Source organism: Macaca thibetana, chromosome 15 (genome assembly GCF_024542745.1).
Source record: "Macaca thibetana thibetana isolate TM-01 chromosome 15, ASM2454274v1, whole genome shotgun sequence".
NCBI lineage: Eukaryota > Metazoa > Chordata > Mammalia > Primates > Cercopithecidae > Macaca > Macaca thibetana.
This window is the reverse complement of record NC_065592.1, coordinates 30,626,475-30,645,204: the sequence shown is the minus strand read 5'-3', so window position 1 is coordinate 30,645,204 and position 18,730 is coordinate 30,626,475. Positions and strand designations below refer to the sequence as shown.

General features: G+C 43.7%; 1 protein-coding gene across 4 annotated transcripts in view; it reads right to left on the bottom strand.

The window, feature by feature from the left end:
- Positions 1 to 18,730, bottom strand: part of EPB41L4B (erythrocyte membrane protein band 4.1 like 4B) — a 150,756-nt gene that overhangs the window by 82,412 nt on the left and 49,614 nt on the right. For all 4 annotated transcript variants that reach the window (XM_050759544.1, XM_050759542.1, XM_050759546.1 and 1 more), the window contains exons 3-12: positions 15,347 to 15,389; positions 14,417 to 14,495; positions 11,618 to 11,662; positions 9,720 to 9,772; positions 4,897 to 5,017; positions 3,110 to 3,197; positions 2,853 to 2,941; positions 2,487 to 2,556; positions 2,224 to 2,393; positions 179 to 288 (exon numbers count right to left, since the gene is read on the bottom strand). In XM_050759544.1, the coding sequence (XP_050615501.1) occupies positions 179 to 288; positions 2,224 to 2,393; positions 2,487 to 2,556; positions 2,853 to 2,941; positions 3,110 to 3,197; positions 4,897 to 5,017; positions 9,720 to 9,772; positions 11,618 to 11,662; positions 14,417 to 14,495; positions 15,347 to 15,389 (868 nt within the window). The remainder of the gene's footprint in view (positions 1 to 178; positions 289 to 2,223; positions 2,394 to 2,486; positions 2,557 to 2,852; positions 2,942 to 3,109; positions 3,198 to 4,896; positions 5,018 to 9,719; positions 9,773 to 11,617; positions 11,663 to 14,416; positions 14,496 to 15,346; positions 15,390 to 18,730) is intronic.

The window sequence follows — 18,730 nt, the reverse complement described above, 5'->3', positions numbered from 1 at the left end:
AGGGATGGCAGAAGTGGCCAGGTCCCATTAAAAGAACACCACTGAGATTACTTTTCCAAAAGCTCCAGGCTAGAGAACTGCGGGAACTTTCTTCATAAGCTGCTTGACCAAGCTCCTTGAGGGCTTAAATGACTCAAGCATAATGTAAAATTCCAAGGCAGAATGAAAAACACACAACCTTTGAATGTTGAATGTCTCCGGGATGGATAACGTTTACTAGGCTTCCTCTCAAAGGTGCTGGTTCTTCGTAACCTGGAGCCATGTGTAGCTTGATATTCTGTCCGCCCACTGGGAAGTAAATATTTTCTTGTGTGTTATCAATATCAGAATCTCAGTACATTACATGTTTTTGAAAGTGCACTTTTATTTCCAAGAGCTCCAATGTACGTTTCAACTTCACCTGAACTCACTTGGGTAAAGAAACACAAAGTTTAGCCTTCCATTTGGAAATAAAATCTCCTTTGCCAAGTCCAGGCTACAGTCCAGAGCCAGATATTTCCACCAAAAGACAAAACCTGCAATTTAGGTACCAGCCACTTGGCTGCACAAACCAAGCAGGTTTGAAACATCTCATTAAGAGAACATTGATTTTCACATAAAACAACCTTTCACGGAACACACTGCATAGACATTTAACCCATGTTTTAAAAGACTGTTATCAATACCCACTTAACTAGGCTTTGCCAAGGCAAACATTACTGATTTCACTAAGGCTTTTTGGGTTTCAACCAATGTGATGCCCAGCTGCAGATTCCAGGAGGTTGCTGGTTTCGTCTGATCTACCCCTCAACTTCTTCATTCCAGTTGCTCTTAGTCATCATTTGTCACCTGCTCTGCGTGCCTCTAAGGGGCAACCTCTTCTTCTCCAAACTCCCTTCCTTCTTACACTTCTAGACGAGCAGAAAGGAACATGGTCTGGGACTAAGCCTGGGGCAGCTTCCTCCCAGGAGAGAAAAGCCTGCCTTGGCAACTGCCCTGACTTGGCCTTCCCGCCTCACTTCACCCTGAGTAGACACCAGCATCCTGCAGAGGGTCTCCGGTTACCTCTGCATCCTCCACAGGACCCTGGGATTTGACTTTTTCTCAAAAAGAGCTTGGTTTTCCCACCCCCAACCCCTTGGAGCATTTAAAACAAAATAATTCTTTAAACAGAAGTTCATAGCCATTTCCTTGCACAGTAGAAATATTTGAAATGAGCAAATCTTTTGACATTTAAATAGAGTTCAGGGATGTGCCATGTGTGGGTAGAGGTTATGAAACCATGTGAAGTTTTAGATATCGTAACTGTGATTCTCAAATGTAAATGGGCCTCAAAAACCCTGGGAGCACATTTTAAATGTGTACTGCCAGGCCTTACACATACACACACATGCATACCCATAGATTCTGACTGCAAAGTTCTCAGGTGAGGTTGCTGTTTTCATTTTTAACACCAAGAAAGTTTTCAAACACTCTGAGAAAAATCGTCTTAGGATGATAAGCAAAAATGTATCAGAATAAGCTCTCGATGTTTGCAAGCTCTTTTCAGATTCAAGTATCTACTCATCCTACCCTGGGTTACGTGCACACACATTGATATCTCCTCTCATTCTTAACCATCCCAAATTTCTGGACACTGGCATGCAAAAGGCAATACAGTAGCAGTTAGAAATTTAGCAGCCAGAGTTCACGGTGTTGAATCTCGGCTCTACCACTTCCTGGCTATGTGTGACTTTAAGCGTAATAGCTCTGGCCCTGGTTTCCTTACCTGTAAAATGGGGATAATCAACCTACCTTATTAAGGGTATATGAACACTTCTGGCACAGTGCTGGCCAACAGAACGTTCCACAATGATCCTGTGTCCTGTGTCGATACTGTCTAATATGGCATCCACTAGCCACATGTGGCTTCTTGGCCACTTGAAATATGACTAGCGATATTGAAGAATTACATTGTAAAATTTATTTCATATTCATTAACTTAAATTGCCACATGTGGCTAGTGGCTACTGTACTGAATAGCACAGCTCTGGCTAAATGTCAGTTATTAACAATTTTGTTATTAGTTCCATTTTATCAACGAGGATCAAAAGAGCTTCAGTGACTCACCTTAAGAAAAGTGGGGACGGGACATGCAACCTAAGCTTCTGGACACAAATTCATCACTCTACTCACACACAAGAAAGAAATCACAGTTGTCCTCCTTCAGAAGACGCGATGCGTGTTGCAGAAATGGCTCCCTACCTGAATCTGAAGCGAGAGCCCAGCCTGATAAAGTCGGATCTATTGGATTTGCTGTTTCCTGGCGTCCGCAGTCGGAAAAACGCGTGGTGCTCAACTGCACACTTCCAAAGGTGTTTGCAGGTCCTGGCACTGTCTAACCGGAACACAAACGTGTGCTCTTGCTCACGTCCCTTAAAGAGGAAGCACAAGGGCCTTGAGTGGGCGTTTGCAACACTGACACAGGATTTTCCCAACAAAGGGGAAGAAATGGGAGCAAGGCCTACCTGATCATCATCCTCGACCACCACGAGTGTCAATTTGCTCTTTTTAAAATCCATTTTGGTAATTTTAGGCCTAGTCAGAGAGAAAGTATTTTAAAAGCACAATCTGCAGTAAAACCATCTACACATCAAATAGCAGTTTCCTTTCTACTTTTAAAGCTTAGACTGAAAAAAAAAAAAAAAACAACATTCATTCAAGTGTGATTATCCAGAAGTTTCAGTGCAACTGCCACAGACCCACAACAGCAGCACCACGTGCTCTGAGGATGAATCTGGGTGTTGCAGATACCCCTCAATAATCATCCATCACATAGAATTCCACCACAAAATAGGAAAAGACATTTTTAATATTAGACAAAACTAAATTACCAAAAGAATAAGCCTATTTTGTTAGCTCCTTCAAAGATTAATATGCCTGTCGGGGTCAGTCCAAGAGAATATTCACAGCCATCTCTTCCCTACAAACAAACGAAGTGACAATCGGTAGAGGGTTCTAACAGGTCGTCACACAGCAGAATGCAAAATGCAAAAACAGTTTCCTCACCACAAGTTATTTTGTTTGCATAATGTTCATACATTTTTCAGTAACAGCAAAACCAAAGTACTTAAATGCACACAGTTCTTACCCTGACAACGTGCATGTCTACCCCATACATTTCCAGCCACTTCGCTTTATTCAGATAGGAGAGTTCCGCCTGGGCAGGGCTCTTTCCCCTTAGAAAAATCAATGGAAATACATGTAAACTGCGACTTGTAAGCCCATAGGATTCTGAAGGGCACGGCCTTACTATGGAACGTTATGCAGCAGTTAAAGCAATGAGGGACACCAAATTATAGTAATACAAAAAGATTCCCAAGAACTTACTGTTAATTGACTAGAAAGACCACAGAACAGGCCAGGCACAGTGGCTCACGCCTGTAATCCCAGCACTTGGGGAGGTCAAGGTGGGTGGATCACTTGAGGTCAGGAGTTCCAGACCAGCCTGACCAACATGGTGAAACTCCATCTCTGCTAAAAATACAGAATTAGCCGGGCGTGGTGGTGCATGCCTGTAATCCCAGCTACTTGGAGGCTGAGGCAGGAGAATCACTTAAACCTGGGAGGCGGAGGTTGCAGTGAGCCGAGATCCAAGATCGTGTCATTGCACTCCAGCCTGGGCAAAAAGGATGAAACTTCATCTCAAAAAAAAAAAAAAAAAAAAAAAAAAAAAGAAAGGAAGAAAGAAAGAAAGAAAGGGAGCACAGAACAGTGCTTACAACATGATCACTTAAGGAAACAATGAAACAATGTTGTATATGTAAATACAAAAGGAAAAGACTACAGACTGCCAATGATGGCCTCCTGCAGGGAGGACAGTGGATGTGTAAGTGTGTGGGTGGGGTGTGCCATACCCACAGACATTTACATTGCTTCAGTGTTACACAATGAGAATGGACTAATGCCACCTTCCACTAAAATAGTCACACGAGCTTTTCAGAATGACTGAGGGATAAGAGAAAGTCACGCTAAGCTCGAGTCCAAGGGTGACCTGGAAGAGGCAGTGTTTGGGGAAGATGGGATGGGAGGGAGGAACGGTTAACATCTAGGAAACCCGTGAGTGAGGGGTGGAGTTGGTAGTGCAGGCATGAAAGTGGTGCCTGCAGGGGGAATGGAGGGAAAAAACAAAAGGGATAAATGACACTGCTGGATTTAGGTATGATGATCACATTTCCTGAAATGTACAACACATGGTCTCTAATGTGTATGTTCCTATACAACAGGGTGTATTTCTAAAGTGCTTGTTTCAGAAGGTTCAGGCCCTGAGGTCCCAGAGATGCAAGTATGTGAGAGTGTCTGGGATGCCCTGGGGTGTCACTAAGACAGCGGTGGCTCCTCTGGCTGCAATAAACAAATCAGAACCAGGCTCTGTTTGCAGAGAGAGAAAAGGAGTGTGGTTTGGTTCTTGCTGCACATCTCTTGAGAGACAGCCAGCCAGGTGCAGTGGCTCCTGCCTGTAATCCTAACACTTTGGGAGGCTGAGGTGGAGGATCACTTGAGCTCAGGAGTTTGAGACCAGCCTGGGCAACATGGTGAAACTCCATCTCTACAAAAAATAGAAAAACGAGCCAGGCATGGTAGTGTATGCCTATAATCCCCGCTGCTTGGGAGGCTGAGGCAGGAGGTCAAGGATTCAGCGAGCCAAGATAGTGCCACTGCACTCTGGCCTCGGCAACAGAGCGAGGCTCTCTCAACAATAAAAAGGACAAGATGTGGGCCTTTGGAAAAACAGGACTGACACAAGGAGAGAAGACTTGGAGCTGCAGTTTTATGGCCATCAATAGAGCAATTCTACTGGTAGATAAAGGAGTATAACCAACACTTATTTATGACAAAATAGATATATCAAAATGCTAGATGGTTGCATCAAGGTACCTGCACTCTTTCCATCTCTGGAAGATATCAAATTCCATCGCTTCTGTCTGATTGGGAATGAACCGAAACTCAGACACAAGCTCTGGTGTGTGTTCTGGAAGCTCGCACTCCCCAAGCTCCGCTGTACGTTTCATAAAAGGGAGGAAAACAGGAGACATTGAATGCTTTCAGTTATTGCTGCAACCAGGTCCAAAGGCATTTTGCACGATTTTAAAGCACAGGTCCCCCCGCTAATGTATAACTCTCTCCTTTCGGGAAGACTTAACTCTCACTTGGGTAGTCGTATGTACACTCAAAATCCTAGAAGCATTCTAATGTCTTCCCTATTGGGTGATACAGCATCATCGTAGTTATTACTGCCTTTCTCTCCACTGCTGTTCCCACCCAGGGAGGCCCCAGTTACATTTTCCCCATGAAGTGGCAGAACCCTGAATTTGCAATAAAAGGCAATCGCAGGGAATGAGGATCTGCCCAGAAACATCCATTTAACAAGGCTCTTGTTAAGGGTAGGTCAGAGCAGCACCTCAGGGTCTGCAGTGCTGGAGAGGATGGATCAAGAATTCAGCACATGCAGCATCCAGAGGAAAAGTAGGAAGGGAGGGAGAGGGAGAGAGGGAGGGAGGCAGGGAGGAGGGGTGCGAGGGCTGCAGGAGCAACTGCGGAAAGTCAGGCAGAACCTGGGAGGGAGACAGCTGTGCAGAAAGGAGGGAGGAGCAGACACACAAGGGATCCGAGCAAGAAGCCCAATTTGTGCTGCCCTTGCCAAGTCCCCCACAGGACGGAGGGCCTGAGGATACAGGTGGCCCCCTGATCCAGGGCATGATGACAAAACCCACTCTCCTCGACCCCCTGCAGCTCAGAAAGCAGATCCCAGAATGAAAAGGAATCCTCTCGCGTTCCCTCTAACACAAGGCTACACTGAGTGTGGACCACACACCAACAGTACTGCCATCCGCTGGGAGCTTGCCCAAAACGCAGACCCTGAGGCCCCACCCCAGACCTATGCAAGCAAAACCTGCCTTTTAACAAGATGCCCAGGTCACAGGCTGCCAGTTTAAAGGCTCTGCACATTTGTTGGAAAAATCACTGATCTATAATAGTGGCTTTTGAACTCGGGTACGCAACAGAATCACCTAGCGAGCTGGTTAAAACGCACATCACTGGGCCCCGCCCCCAGAGTTTTTGAATCCCTAGGTCTGGAACCAGGCCTGAGAACTGGCTTTTCTAACAAGTCCCCATGTAATGCTAATGTGGCTACCCTGGAAAACACTTTAAGAACCTGTGCTGCACACATCAGATCCCATCAACTAACACTTTACTCAGTTTGCAACCTCTGCAGCCAGGCCTCAGCTCTAGGAGGCCGTGGAGGGTGGTGGAAACAGCTCAGACACAAGAGGGCTTGGATCCCACCTCTAACATAATCTATCTGTGTGACTGCAGGCAAGTCACTTAACATCTCTGGGTCTCCGGTGCCTGATTTGTAAAATGGGAATTGTTACAAGAATGAAACAAGAGCACAGGCATGCAACAGACGAGTAGCCTATTAGTTCTCCCTTCTTTTCCTTTTACCGGGTTTAATTTTTAAATCTACTACAAATTTAGTTCCCAAAAGAGCACAGCCTCCCTGCAGGGCCACTGTATCACAACTCAGGAGGCACCGAGGACAACCACAGCAAGACATGTCTTCAAGGCTCAAGCACAGGAGGAAACACAACCCTTCCTTTTATTCAAACCTGCAGAGATGCTCTAGTGATCCTTGGAGTCCCAGACGAGCTAGCTCAGCTGTAGTTGAAGTGGAAAGCAGGCTGTAGCATTTACTCACAGAACGGGGTTGGGAAGAGGGGACACGGAGGGACAATGTAACAAGAGCCTCCCCTTGTGTCTAAGTCTTCAGTCCTTTCCCTTTCCCTTTTTCCTTTCCTTTCCTTTTCTTTTTGAGAAAGGCTCTTAGTTGCCCAGGCTGGAGTGCAGTGGCGTGATCACAGCTCTCTGCAACCTTGAACCTCAACCTCCCCTGGCTCAGGTGATCCTCCCAGCTCAGTCTGTAGCTGGCATTATAGGTGCACACCACTATACCTGGCTGATTTTTTTATTTTTTGTAGAGATGGGGTTTTGCCATGTTGCCCAAGCTGGTCTCAAACTCCTGGGCCCAAGCGATCCACCCACCTCAGCCTCCCAAAGTGCTGAGATTACACGCATGAGCCACCATGCCCAGCCAAGTCTTTTTATTTCTATCTGACATAACAGTTGTATCTTTTTTTTTTGAGATGGAGTCTCGCTCTGTCACCCAGGCTGGAGTGCAGTGGTGCGATCTTGGCTCACTGCAACCTCCACCTCCTGGGTTCAAGCAATTCTCCTGCTTCCGCCTCCCAAGTAGTTGGGATTACAGGTGTCCACCACCATGCATGGCTAATTTTTGTATTTTTGGTAGAGACGGAGTTTTGCCATGTTGGCCAGGCTGGTCTTGAACTCTGGACCTCAGGTAATCCACCCGCCTCGGCTTCCCAAAGTGCTGGGATTACAGGTGTGAGCCACCGTGCCCAGCCAACAATTGTATCTTAAAATCACACTGACATTTTGATTTCAGCTCAAATGGATAATTTCTCCAAGAAAGGTCACAGAGAACTGACCTTATTTGTGTCTGTCTCAGCTCTGGGGCAAGGTTTTGGTTCTACACTACTCTGTTAAGTATGGTGAGGGCTTCATTACAATGGGGTGGGATGGTAATATGTGCACCTCATCCTCTGATCTTTCACGACAACGTACAAGCTTGCAATATTGTGCCAATGGCTTTAAGAGGAACCCTTTCCAGTGGATTAATGGCCTTGCGTCTGACATAGATGCTTCTGTCTCACTAACGACACTCTGACATCTACTGCTGGGCTGTCAAGCCTGATGGTATGACCTCTGGCAGCTCAGGAACTCTAGGGTAGAGGAAAGCCGCTTGCTAAGTGAGTGAGTGGCCGGAGTGCAGAGGCCACTGCCATGTTCTTCAAGCCATGCCTGCCATTACAGCACTTGCCATAAAGACTGTCATATCAGAAAAATACATAGGAAGCACTGTATTTGGCACAGATGGCTATAGATGACATTACCATCAACTCTACCACCAGTTTAAAGGCTCTGCCTTTAAAGTTCTTGGCGGGGGTGGGGTGAGGAGATCTCTCCAATCTCATTCATTCAACTCACTCTGCACTTACCAAGCATCTACTATATGCCAAGTCCCCATTAGATAATAAGAATTAAGAGTCTGGGTGCAGTGGCTCATGCCTGTAATTCTAGGTGCTTTGGGAGGCTGAGGTGGGAGGATCACTTGAAGCCAGGAGTTCAAGACAACAGGAATTAAAAGGTGACTGAGGAATAGAAGTTTCAGGTCATGGGAGCATCCTACGGTCATTAAAAACCATCTTTATGAGTGTAAACATGACAAAATACACATACTAAAAATATCAAGTAAAAAAACATACAAAAGTTTGCAGATGACTGATCAAAATCACATTTTCAAAAGTCCACTCAAAACTCACAGACAGATATTCTGGTTGCCTGTGGCTGGTAGGACAGTGGGTTCTTTCCTTCCTTCTACTTGTCTGATTGGTGGGTTGCTGTCCTGATATTCTGTAATAAGTATGTACTAATTTTATAGTTTGAAAAAACCTCTCAGTTCCACTTTTAAAAACCGGCCAAACACAAAAGTGAGAAGTCAATTCTCATTATGGTGTTCATAAATAATTACTAATGTTGAATGAATATATCATAATCCATAATCCAGTAGAAGCTGATGAACACGCTGGCAAATGAGTGCACAACATATGTCTATCTGATGTACTAATGAAATCCCGATGTGCAGTTACACATTAGTATTCTCTTAATTAGTGCTAGAGACTTTAGCAAGTGTTTCTTCTGCATCCGAAACTACAAACCGCCAGGGCATCACACAGATAAACAGCCAACACTGACAATCATGCAGGCAGACCTCTTACCATCCAGTTCCCACTCACATGCAAAAACACCCTTTGCACCCCGCCAGCCCTGACATTAATGCTTCCAGCCTGCCCTCTCTGAGCGAGCCAGATTCAGGTACTCAAGAACCTGCTGGAGCTTCTAGAATCTCTTAGCCAAGAGGCCCAATGCAGACCATTTCCTCCACCGGAGCTCACTTCTTCTAACCTCTATCCGTCCCCGGAAACGGCCTGAGAATCATCTCAAACTCCTCCCTCAACACCTAAGTCTAATCACCAATTACTTCTCCTTGTACTGCCAATGCTATAATGCTATTTCTTGGGGTGTGTGTGTGTGTGTGTGTGTGTGTGTGTGCATGTGCGTGCAAGCCCCTGCCCTAGTCAGTTTCCTTTCCCTTCTGTTACAGCAGCACCTCCTCACTGGGCTCCCAGCCCCAGTCTCGGTCCTGCTCCAATCCCTTCTCCCCATACAGCCAACGTGGCCTTTCTAAAGTGCGTATCCGGCCAGGCCTGCTGCCTCTTAAGAGCTTTCAAAGGTGTCACTACTGACTGCATGAAATTCTTTCTCTTTAAATGGGGCCGAAGGTCATCCACCTGTCCAAATTCTTGAACTTCACTCTGCAGCACCATTCAACTGCTGCTAACCTCTCTGCACTTTTGTGCCTTGGTTCCTTGATTCATGGTCTTCTCATCCCCACAATGGGCCTTCCTTGTCCAAACCTCCTGCACTTGGGGACAGAGACCATGTCATATTCATTTATATCCCCAAAGCTAAGCTCTGGGCCTGGTATACTGTAGACACTCATTTGTTGAAATAAAAAGCAGTAACATTAAAATGCTAATTACTACTAAAGATTAACGTACCTTGTAGACAGAGAGCAGCTAACTCCACAGCTGTTTCATAAGGGCATTTCAATCTTGAAAAAAAAAAAAGGAATTAATTCGAAATAGGAACTTAAGTACTCACAACCATATAAAATGTCATTAAAATCATTTTTCAAGAGGTAGCGATATTTAGATTTGTATTCTTAGTTTATATTTTTGCTGTCTACACTAAAGAATGCAACAAGCTGATTTGCACTACAAATTTCCCAAAGTCGATTCTTATCATAGGGCAAAATAACCCAACATAGATATAGCTTCTATCAATCATGTACAATTTTACTGAATTTGGCAAGAATGGAAAAGTTTGGAAAACAGAATGAAAAGTGTTCCCTTTGCCTTATTATATTTAAACATTTTAAATTTATTTTATCTGGATATAGTATCTGCATCTTTTAAAGCTGCCTTCAAATCTTTCTTGAAACAAGGTCATAGCGTTAAAAATAAACACAGAGACACTATATCGAATACTGCCAGGATGGCTGGATACACTCAGCATTCTAAGTCTATCTAAGGCATAGCCATAGAGGAGTACTACTGCAGATTCAGTGATCTCATTCATACGTAATATTTCAAATTTGGTTAGAAAAATAATAATGACATACATTGGTATAGCACTTCATAGTTTTCAAAGCCTTTTCATTTATATTATCCAATTTGGTCAATGCATCAAGTTTGTAAACCTTTAGGATGGGTGTTGCCAGTGAGCTCCCCCGAACCATCTCCCATTTTATAGATGAGGAACTCAGTGTTAAGGGCTCTTGCCCCAGGTCATCCAGCTGGAAGGGAGCAATATTGGGACTCGAACACCATTCTGCTTTGAAGTACAAAGCAGGCTAAACTGCATGTAAACTACAAAGTACTATACAAATGCAAGGTGTTGCCATTAATATTTTTCCAAACCGAGGACAATTTCTAGAGTTACACAGCCTTTAGTATGAGGAGCACAGTATGGAGAGAGAGAGGATTTAAAAAAAAGTACACACACTCATAATACACACACCAACCAAAGGTCTGTATTGCATGGCTGAATAAGGCAAATGTATACACTGTACAATCTACTTGTTCTATTGGTCTATGGAGTACATTTCACTGAGGTTTTTATAGCACATATTCTATAGAGAGTTTGCAAATTCGGAAATTACATTTTAAATTTCCTTCAGATTATATTCAAAATCAGAACGTATTCTTGTCAATAGCAGGGGTTACTTTTTAGACTCAATATAGCCTTAGTTTTTCATGTAATAGAAAATATTCAATACAGATGCTGAAAAATGACACAGTTATAAAAGCTATGCCTGTTGAAACCTCCCATCTTTATGGTAAATTAATACTGCATGCGAAATCAACCACTTCAGTGCCAATGCTTCTCGTGCTCAGTGATCACTGTGTGTTGCCAGAGGCCTAGTATTTCAAAGCCATTTTTAAGAGGAGAAAAGGAAGTGAGATGAGATGTCTAAAACTTTCTACTGGAATCAGAACATAACCTCTTTCCATTTCTTATATGTAGATGGTGATGAATGACACTTTTTGACTGTCCAAATACTTGTAAGTGTATACATACTAATAACGTATCTTGCTTGCAAATACGACAAAAGCCATTATGAATGGGACAGTGATGTGATCAGGGAGAGAGTTATTCCCAAATACACATCACTTAAGATATTAAATGGTCTTGGAAATGCTTCAAGCCATATAGTAATCATTTAAAATAGGATGATAATGACAGTGATACAAGTATTAGACTCACTTTACAATGCCTGGTGCACTTTTTTTGAATTTTGAAAAGGGAACAAGGGTAAAAGAGTTAAAACAGTGAATTATTTTGAAATATACTATGATCTATCCTGGGTTAAGAGTCAGAACAAAAACATACTTACTTTCCAGAAAGAATGTCATGCCTGAGTTGTAAAACAAACAGGTACCTGACAAACATATACAAAAGTCAATAGAGGGTAACCCTTTCCCAGCCGCTCCCAATCCCCAGCTTCCTACTGCAAACCCCACCCCACACACGGCATGGAGTTTTGTATTGTAAAACAGGAGTCCAAATCAAATGAGAACTTTGGTGGAAGCATCTCCTCTTGGGTCTCCAGGAAGGCATCCCAGAACCTAGCTAGGAAGGTGAGTGCACGTGGGGAACTCGCAAGATACTTGTAGGATGGAACATGATACACGGCACGGTCCAATGACAGCCTCCACAACCCCCTCAGTGCTGGAGAAGAGAGCCGAACACGGCACATGGACATGCAACATGTCCAATAACCCAGGCAGGGTGGGGCCGCGGGGTCTGGCTCTCAGCCAGTTCCACCAGCCCATTCCAGATCTGCTGCCATGGATTGTAACAAAAAGTTTGCAGCTGATTCTAGTCAGAAACTGCTTGGGGATTCTTTCCCCCTGATGCAGTGTAACTGCAGACTCTTTTAAAACACAAAACAGGCGCGCGTGCGCACACACACGCACGAAACAAGAAAAATCCCGGCACTGGACTGCAAATGGTTAGAGGGGTAACAAAAAATGAGAAAGAAGCCAGTAAATAACACGCATGGGGTTTACTCAGGTAAAAAATAAATGTCTTGGCTTAAATAAGAGGGGTATCTTTTGTTTGTTTGTTTTTTTACCAGGAGGATGTAGGCATCAGAACTACTGACAATGCTTTGTAAATACCAAACCTGCCTGTGCTCTGCTCCCTACCTATGGAAACAGAATCCTACACACAAGAGTGGCCTCCAGGAATCTGAGTTGTTCAAAAGCTTCCCGGGTGTTTCTGATTCACACAACCCGGGTTACAAACCAACAGCTTTGATGACAGCTAGAAACAGCATTCATAGAGGACTCTGAGGAGCAACACTAGAAGGACTGTTTGCCAGAAATCAAGATCAGGCATGGTGAAAGTTCTAGTACATTCCAGAATGTTCCTGCTTCCTGACAGGTGCTTGGCCACCACTGAACTTCACTTCTGAACGTCAAGATACCATCTTGCATAGTCATCTCACAAGAGACACAGTATTAACATGGCCAGAACTCTTGATTCCTATAGGAAAACCTAACCATAGCAGCCCAGCAGAAGCCTGGGTAACAGGGCAAAACCCTGTCTCTATTTTAAAAATACAAAAAATTAGCCAGGCGTGGTGGCACACACCTGTGGTCCCAGCTACTAGGGAGGCTGAGGTGGGAGGATCACTTGAACCTGGGAGGTTGAGGCTGCAGTGAGCTGTGATCCAGCCTGGGTGACAGAGCAAGACCTTGTCTCAAAAAAAAAAAAAAAAAAAAAAAAAAAAGGCCCAGGGGAAATGGTGATAACCAGTCAGTCTTTAAGGCATTACTCAGGGGTCATCTCCCTAAGAACCACTCAGCAGCCTACATGTCACCACTATACTCCATCACACAAACAATGACAAGGAGGCTCTGGGGATATCAAAAGCAGGAAAAGACTTTGTAGAGAATTTCACTGATGGAAGAGAGGCTAGAGGGAAACTCCACATTTAAAATGTTACTCAAATTTTTTTTTCCTTCTTCCCTGTTTCTGAAGTCTAAGACATAGACATGGGCAAACAAAACATGAAAGAAATTCAGGCCGGGCACGGTGGCTCACACCTGTAATCCCAGCACTTTGGAGGCCAAGGCGGGCAGATCAGTTGAAGTCAGGAGTCTGAGACCAGCCTGGCTAACATGGCGAAACCCTGTCTCTAATCAAATATACAACAATTAGCAGAGCGTGATGGTTTGCGACTGTAATCCCAGCTACTCGGGTGGCTGAAGCAGGAGGATGGCTTGAACCCAGGAGGTAGATAGAGGCCACAGTGAGCCAAGATCATGCCACTGCACTTCAACCTACGCAACACAGCAAGATTTTGTCTCAAAAAAAAAAGAAAAGATAAAGAAATTCAGGGGAGCTAAAAGATAACATGAAGGGATTTTAACAACTTTGCTGCAATTACTATTTTTTTTTTTTTTTTTTTTTTTTTTGAGACGGAGTCTGGCTTTGTTGCCCAGGCTGGAGTGCAGTGGCGCGATCTCGGCTCACTGCAAGCTCCGCCTCCCGGGTTCAAGCCATTCTCCTGCCTCAGCCTCCGAGTAGCTGGGACTACAGGCGCCCGCCACCTCGCCCGGCTAATTTTTTGTATTTTTAGTAGAGATGGGGTTTCACCGTGTTAGCCAGGATGGTCTCGATCTCCTGACCTCGTGATCCGCCCGCCTCGGCCTCCCAAAGTGCTGGGATTACAGGCGTGAGCCACCGCGCCCGGCCTACTATGTTTTTTTTTTAAAGAGGGTTCTTTGTATTATGACAATCAAGAGAATATTTTGCAATCCCTTAAAACATAAGATGGCGATTTAGGACTGAGAAATGCTTTTCCAGTATCTGCCTTCCCTTTTTGTAGTTGAGATAAAAATAAAATGCCACAGAGCAACTAATCAATTTATCCAGGGTCCAAGAAAATAGAAGTGTGACAAGAAAATGTATCTTCTAATTTCTGTTCACTCAGAAAAATGTCAAATTAAGCCAAGTTGTGGATTTTTAACGGAATACAGAAGCACCGGAAAAATACTAATAACTCTTGCTGAGAAACAGAAAGATGGCAGACAGAAGGAGAGGCAAACCCACAATTGAGAAGAGTCATAAATGACACGTAAGGCAAGCACTGCTGGGCGGGAGATTGTTCTGCATCGTGGCCTACCTTGTAAACTCCTCACGAAGGTTGTTTGGTTCTGAAGAATAGTATTTAACTCGAAAGTGCAAAGCATAAGCAGGTCCAACTAAACATTTGGAGATGAAAGGTTGAAGATGTTTTTCCCCCAGTTTTGAAGATCACAGGATGGACAAAAGGAAAAGCACGTTAAATCTATAACATTTAGCACGACATCAGGACAGCATAACTGGGCACGCAACCCTGGTCAATTCTTTCCAATCCTCGTCAGGGAAACTGAGACAGATGGACTTTTGTGTTGACTAAGATAGTTTAGCTAGTAACCTCATTCCAGGAGAAAACCCTAGTGATCTAGATGGATTACCTAAAAGCTGACATTTTACTTTCACCCCGATGCCACAATACTCCAAACTGACAGCTAGTTTTTATAAAGTACAAAGTACAAAGGCTAAAGGAAAGTGATGCAAAGTGTTCTGTTATGTAAAAACACTTTAAAGTACTTTTAAGAGAATATGAATTTTTAAAAATTACCCAAGCATAAACAACATTAAAAAATGTGGTTACCACACCTGTACATTGAGAAAGCTGCAGCAGACTATCAAAGAGCCCTCCTACTCTCTCATCCTCTGAGACTATGTTGTACTTCATTAGAAAGTAGATATAATAGGTATAAAGCTGAGTTTCTGAATAGCAGAGTAATCAGTGCTCACTGGCAGAGGCGTCTGATTTCAAATGAGAGCACATTCGGTTTTTTCAATATCCACTGAACACTTTTATTCAAATTTTAAACTCTCATCTTTGGCTAGCCTTAAGAAATTAAAAATCGTCCACTTAATACTGAATTGATTTTTAATATGCTTCCAAGTTCTAATGAAAACATAACACCTCAAAACACTGGCAAAGGAGTTTACTCTCAGAAAAAAAGAAATTAAATGAGCGGGCTACATTTTGCTTACTTACTTTTCATCTGCTTTTTTATGGGTTTGGCATGATCCAGCCAGTGCTGAAAGAAAGAAAAAACAGTCTCTTTAGGAATAGTTCATCAGCAAGGTTATTCAGCCCTCACAGTTACCCTCCTCTAAAAACCTTAGTAATTCTACCCATAAAAACCAGGGTTTGGATCACATCATGGGCTTTTAGGCTGCGAATCTGCAAACTGCTTGGGATGGTATTAAAAAATTCAATGTTTACGCATATATGTGCATTTTTCTGCAGAGGGGACTCCCTAGTTTCTGGAAGTTTTACAAAGTGGTGCCTGAAAGAATATAAAATCCCTTAACTAATTGATCAGCAGAGCCACCAACTGCCTTTTCCTTCTGAGTTTCTCAAGTTACAGCCAATCTTCTCCAAGCATTCCAGGTCTCCATCAATCTAGCAAAAAGCACAATCTAGGATACCAATAATCTCTCATCGTGCACTGGTCTTGAGGTTGTCATCCTAAACTCTCTGAAGTACAGAACTAAAATTCACAACCCCTTTCTTCTTTCGCCAGGAAAATGAGCCACACTGCAAATGCAAAGGCAGGCAGGGATTTGCCTAAGATCATTTTGCTCTGGTCAATGAGCGCATTTTAAGTTCCTCTAGCTTTGACCAAAAGAACTGCTTCAGTCTTATCTAAGGAGATTACAAAACCATCTGCCTCATATAAAAGTTTCCCTATGAAGTCAAAGTCATTGATACTGCTGTCTTGAGGAGGCTCAGCCACTTAACTTCCACGGAGAACTGCATTTAGGAGTATTCTACTGAGCGCCTCTGTGCAGACGTCAGCTCCTGGAGGCCAGGGACCGGGCACTTAATTGTGACTGTTTCCTGTGCCAGGTACAAGGTATGGCACCCAGAAGGCCCCTATTAGATTCTTGAGAAATAAATATTAAATATAAATTATTTTTTAAAGTGAGGCAAGTAGGGACTGTTCCCATCACTTTATGTGGACCTAATGCATGCTGAAACTTCCCTGCTAGCAAGACAGCTGGGGTGATACAAGCAGAGTGGGCTTCTCACGAGTTACTCAGAGTCAGAGGCCATTCTGCTGACTGCCAATGGGCTTTCAGACACACTTGCGCCCTGCACAGTATAATAATGAGGAGGGGCAGGACTCCACCTAGACAGTGTACTCCACACCTAACCAAAGAGGCCATTATGACTGTGTGGGAGGAGGGGGATAAGGAAACACAAAAGCGAATAACAGATGATTTATAACACAATAAACTGGGGGCAGTGCAATGGGAGAACGTGGGTTGTGGGGCTTTTGTCATCTCCACTCCTGGCTAGGTAGCCATGTAATGTCACCACAGCAGGATGCGTATCTCAGACGCACATGTGCAGGATGCTTTATCTCATTGTTAATAGCTTTGAATTGGAAATGACCTAAATGTCCATCAACAGAGATGGATTAGAAAATGGCTCATCCATATAATGAAATACTATTTAAAACTGATGTAGGCCTGTATTTATTGATGTGGCAAGAGATCCACAGCACAATGTTACATGAGAAAAAAAAAATCCGGTGGAATCTCATTTGTATAAAATTATTATTTTCTATCTAGATATGTCCAGAAGGAATTGCAGAGGTTATTTTTGGACGGTGGGGCTGTGAATGCCATTTACTTTCTTTTTACCTTGCTGCATAATTGTTTATTTTAATGAGAATATTATTTTTAGGGGTTGGGCTGCGTTGTCACGTCCATATTCATTTGTTGTTTTATGAGTTCACCTCATTAGAATTAGATGCTGCTAGTGCCCTCCAACAAGCTGAAAACCCCCAACTTTGGCCCCTGGAGGGGGCTGATACAGACTTGATTTAAGCCTAATATTTACTTTCCTACCAAGTAACATGCTAATGGCTATGACTAAACCTGTTCTTCTCACTTTCAAAAGAATTCACCACTCATCCCCTAGTCTAATTAGCCCATATGAGGCTTATCGCTTAAAGAAGCTTGTTCCATTTCTTTCCTTTCTTAAGTCTCCTCACCACTATTTTGAGTAGAACAAGCTGAGTCCTCCCTTTCCTCTTCCTCTACTGTCAAAGTCTCATCTTCAGCCAAGTCCAACTTGTGCAGTCTCCCCAGCTGTGCTTTTCCATCCTGGCTGTGTATTAGTATTACCATCACTTGAGGAACTTTGAAAAAGTCAAAACTCAGGTCCTACCCAAGACTCATTAAACAGAATCTCAGAGCATCAGTTTTCATAAATGCTTCCAGTGTGCCCGTTAAATATTTAGTACTGACATTTTCCACATCCTCTCCTACCCAGGAAGAGGCTCTGATGATCTTGGAGATCTTGAAACATCCACAGCCCCTTCTTGAAACTGCTGTTTGGGCTGAGCAAAATCTCAAGCAATTTCAGGTTTTACAGGCTAGTCCAAGAGGTGAAACGGCCAAACATCTGTGGCTGGTGTGCATTCACAGGTAGACCACAGCCAGATGCTGGTACGGGGCGGCTGACTGCTTTGCCCTCTGGCCACACTGCAAAAGGCACCCCCTCAGCCATTGTAGGCTGGGCTCCATCCTTTCTGCTCAGCCACAGAGTCCTGCCCAAAGCAGGACCTGCCAGGATAGACACCTGTGAAAAGTCTGGGGCTAGTGAAGCTGAGAATGGAATCAGAAATGGCTTCCTCATTTTAAAAGCTCCTTGACCCCTTGATGATGGGATCAGGTTTTGCTTGCCTGCATCAGAGGCAATAAGAAACCCAGTCACAATCCTAAAATGAAAGATGACAAAACCTATCTTGTATCCAACCAGTTCAAAATGATCTGACTTTCTTCTTAGCTGCAGGGGCCTTTGAGACACTGATCACTCGTATTTTATCCCACAAGACCGCCTTGTGACTTGAACACTGGGGCAATGAAAGCCCAACGTGGCATTTAGTAAACTGTATCCTATGCTCGGCTTTGAGGACAGTATTCAGCAGCAGCGGGACCTGTCTCAGATGTTCACCTGTGGCCTGGCTAAATATAGCCATGCTGCCTGTGGGTAAACGCCAAGGCAAATGGCTCCGGCCCTCTTAGCAGACCATTAAACCAGTCACTGGAAACAGACAGGTGCATTTCTGAGTTCAAATAGCAGGACATTTTACTCAAATACTCTAACGGGTGCTAGAAAGGTGGTTTCTAATCTGAATTTCTTATCCAAGTCCATCTGGCAAAATCCTTTCCAAAAATCAAGATGTGCGAGATGATCTTGGCAAGGCCCATCTGTTCCAATAGTACCTCAATTCTGGAAATATGACACCCATAAGGCTGGTTGTAGAATGTAATCATCTCAAATCTACATGGGAGCAGTGGAACTACAAGGCCTCAGAGCAGCTCAGGAGTTGAACAGCATCTAACAACTCTCTGCCGGAAC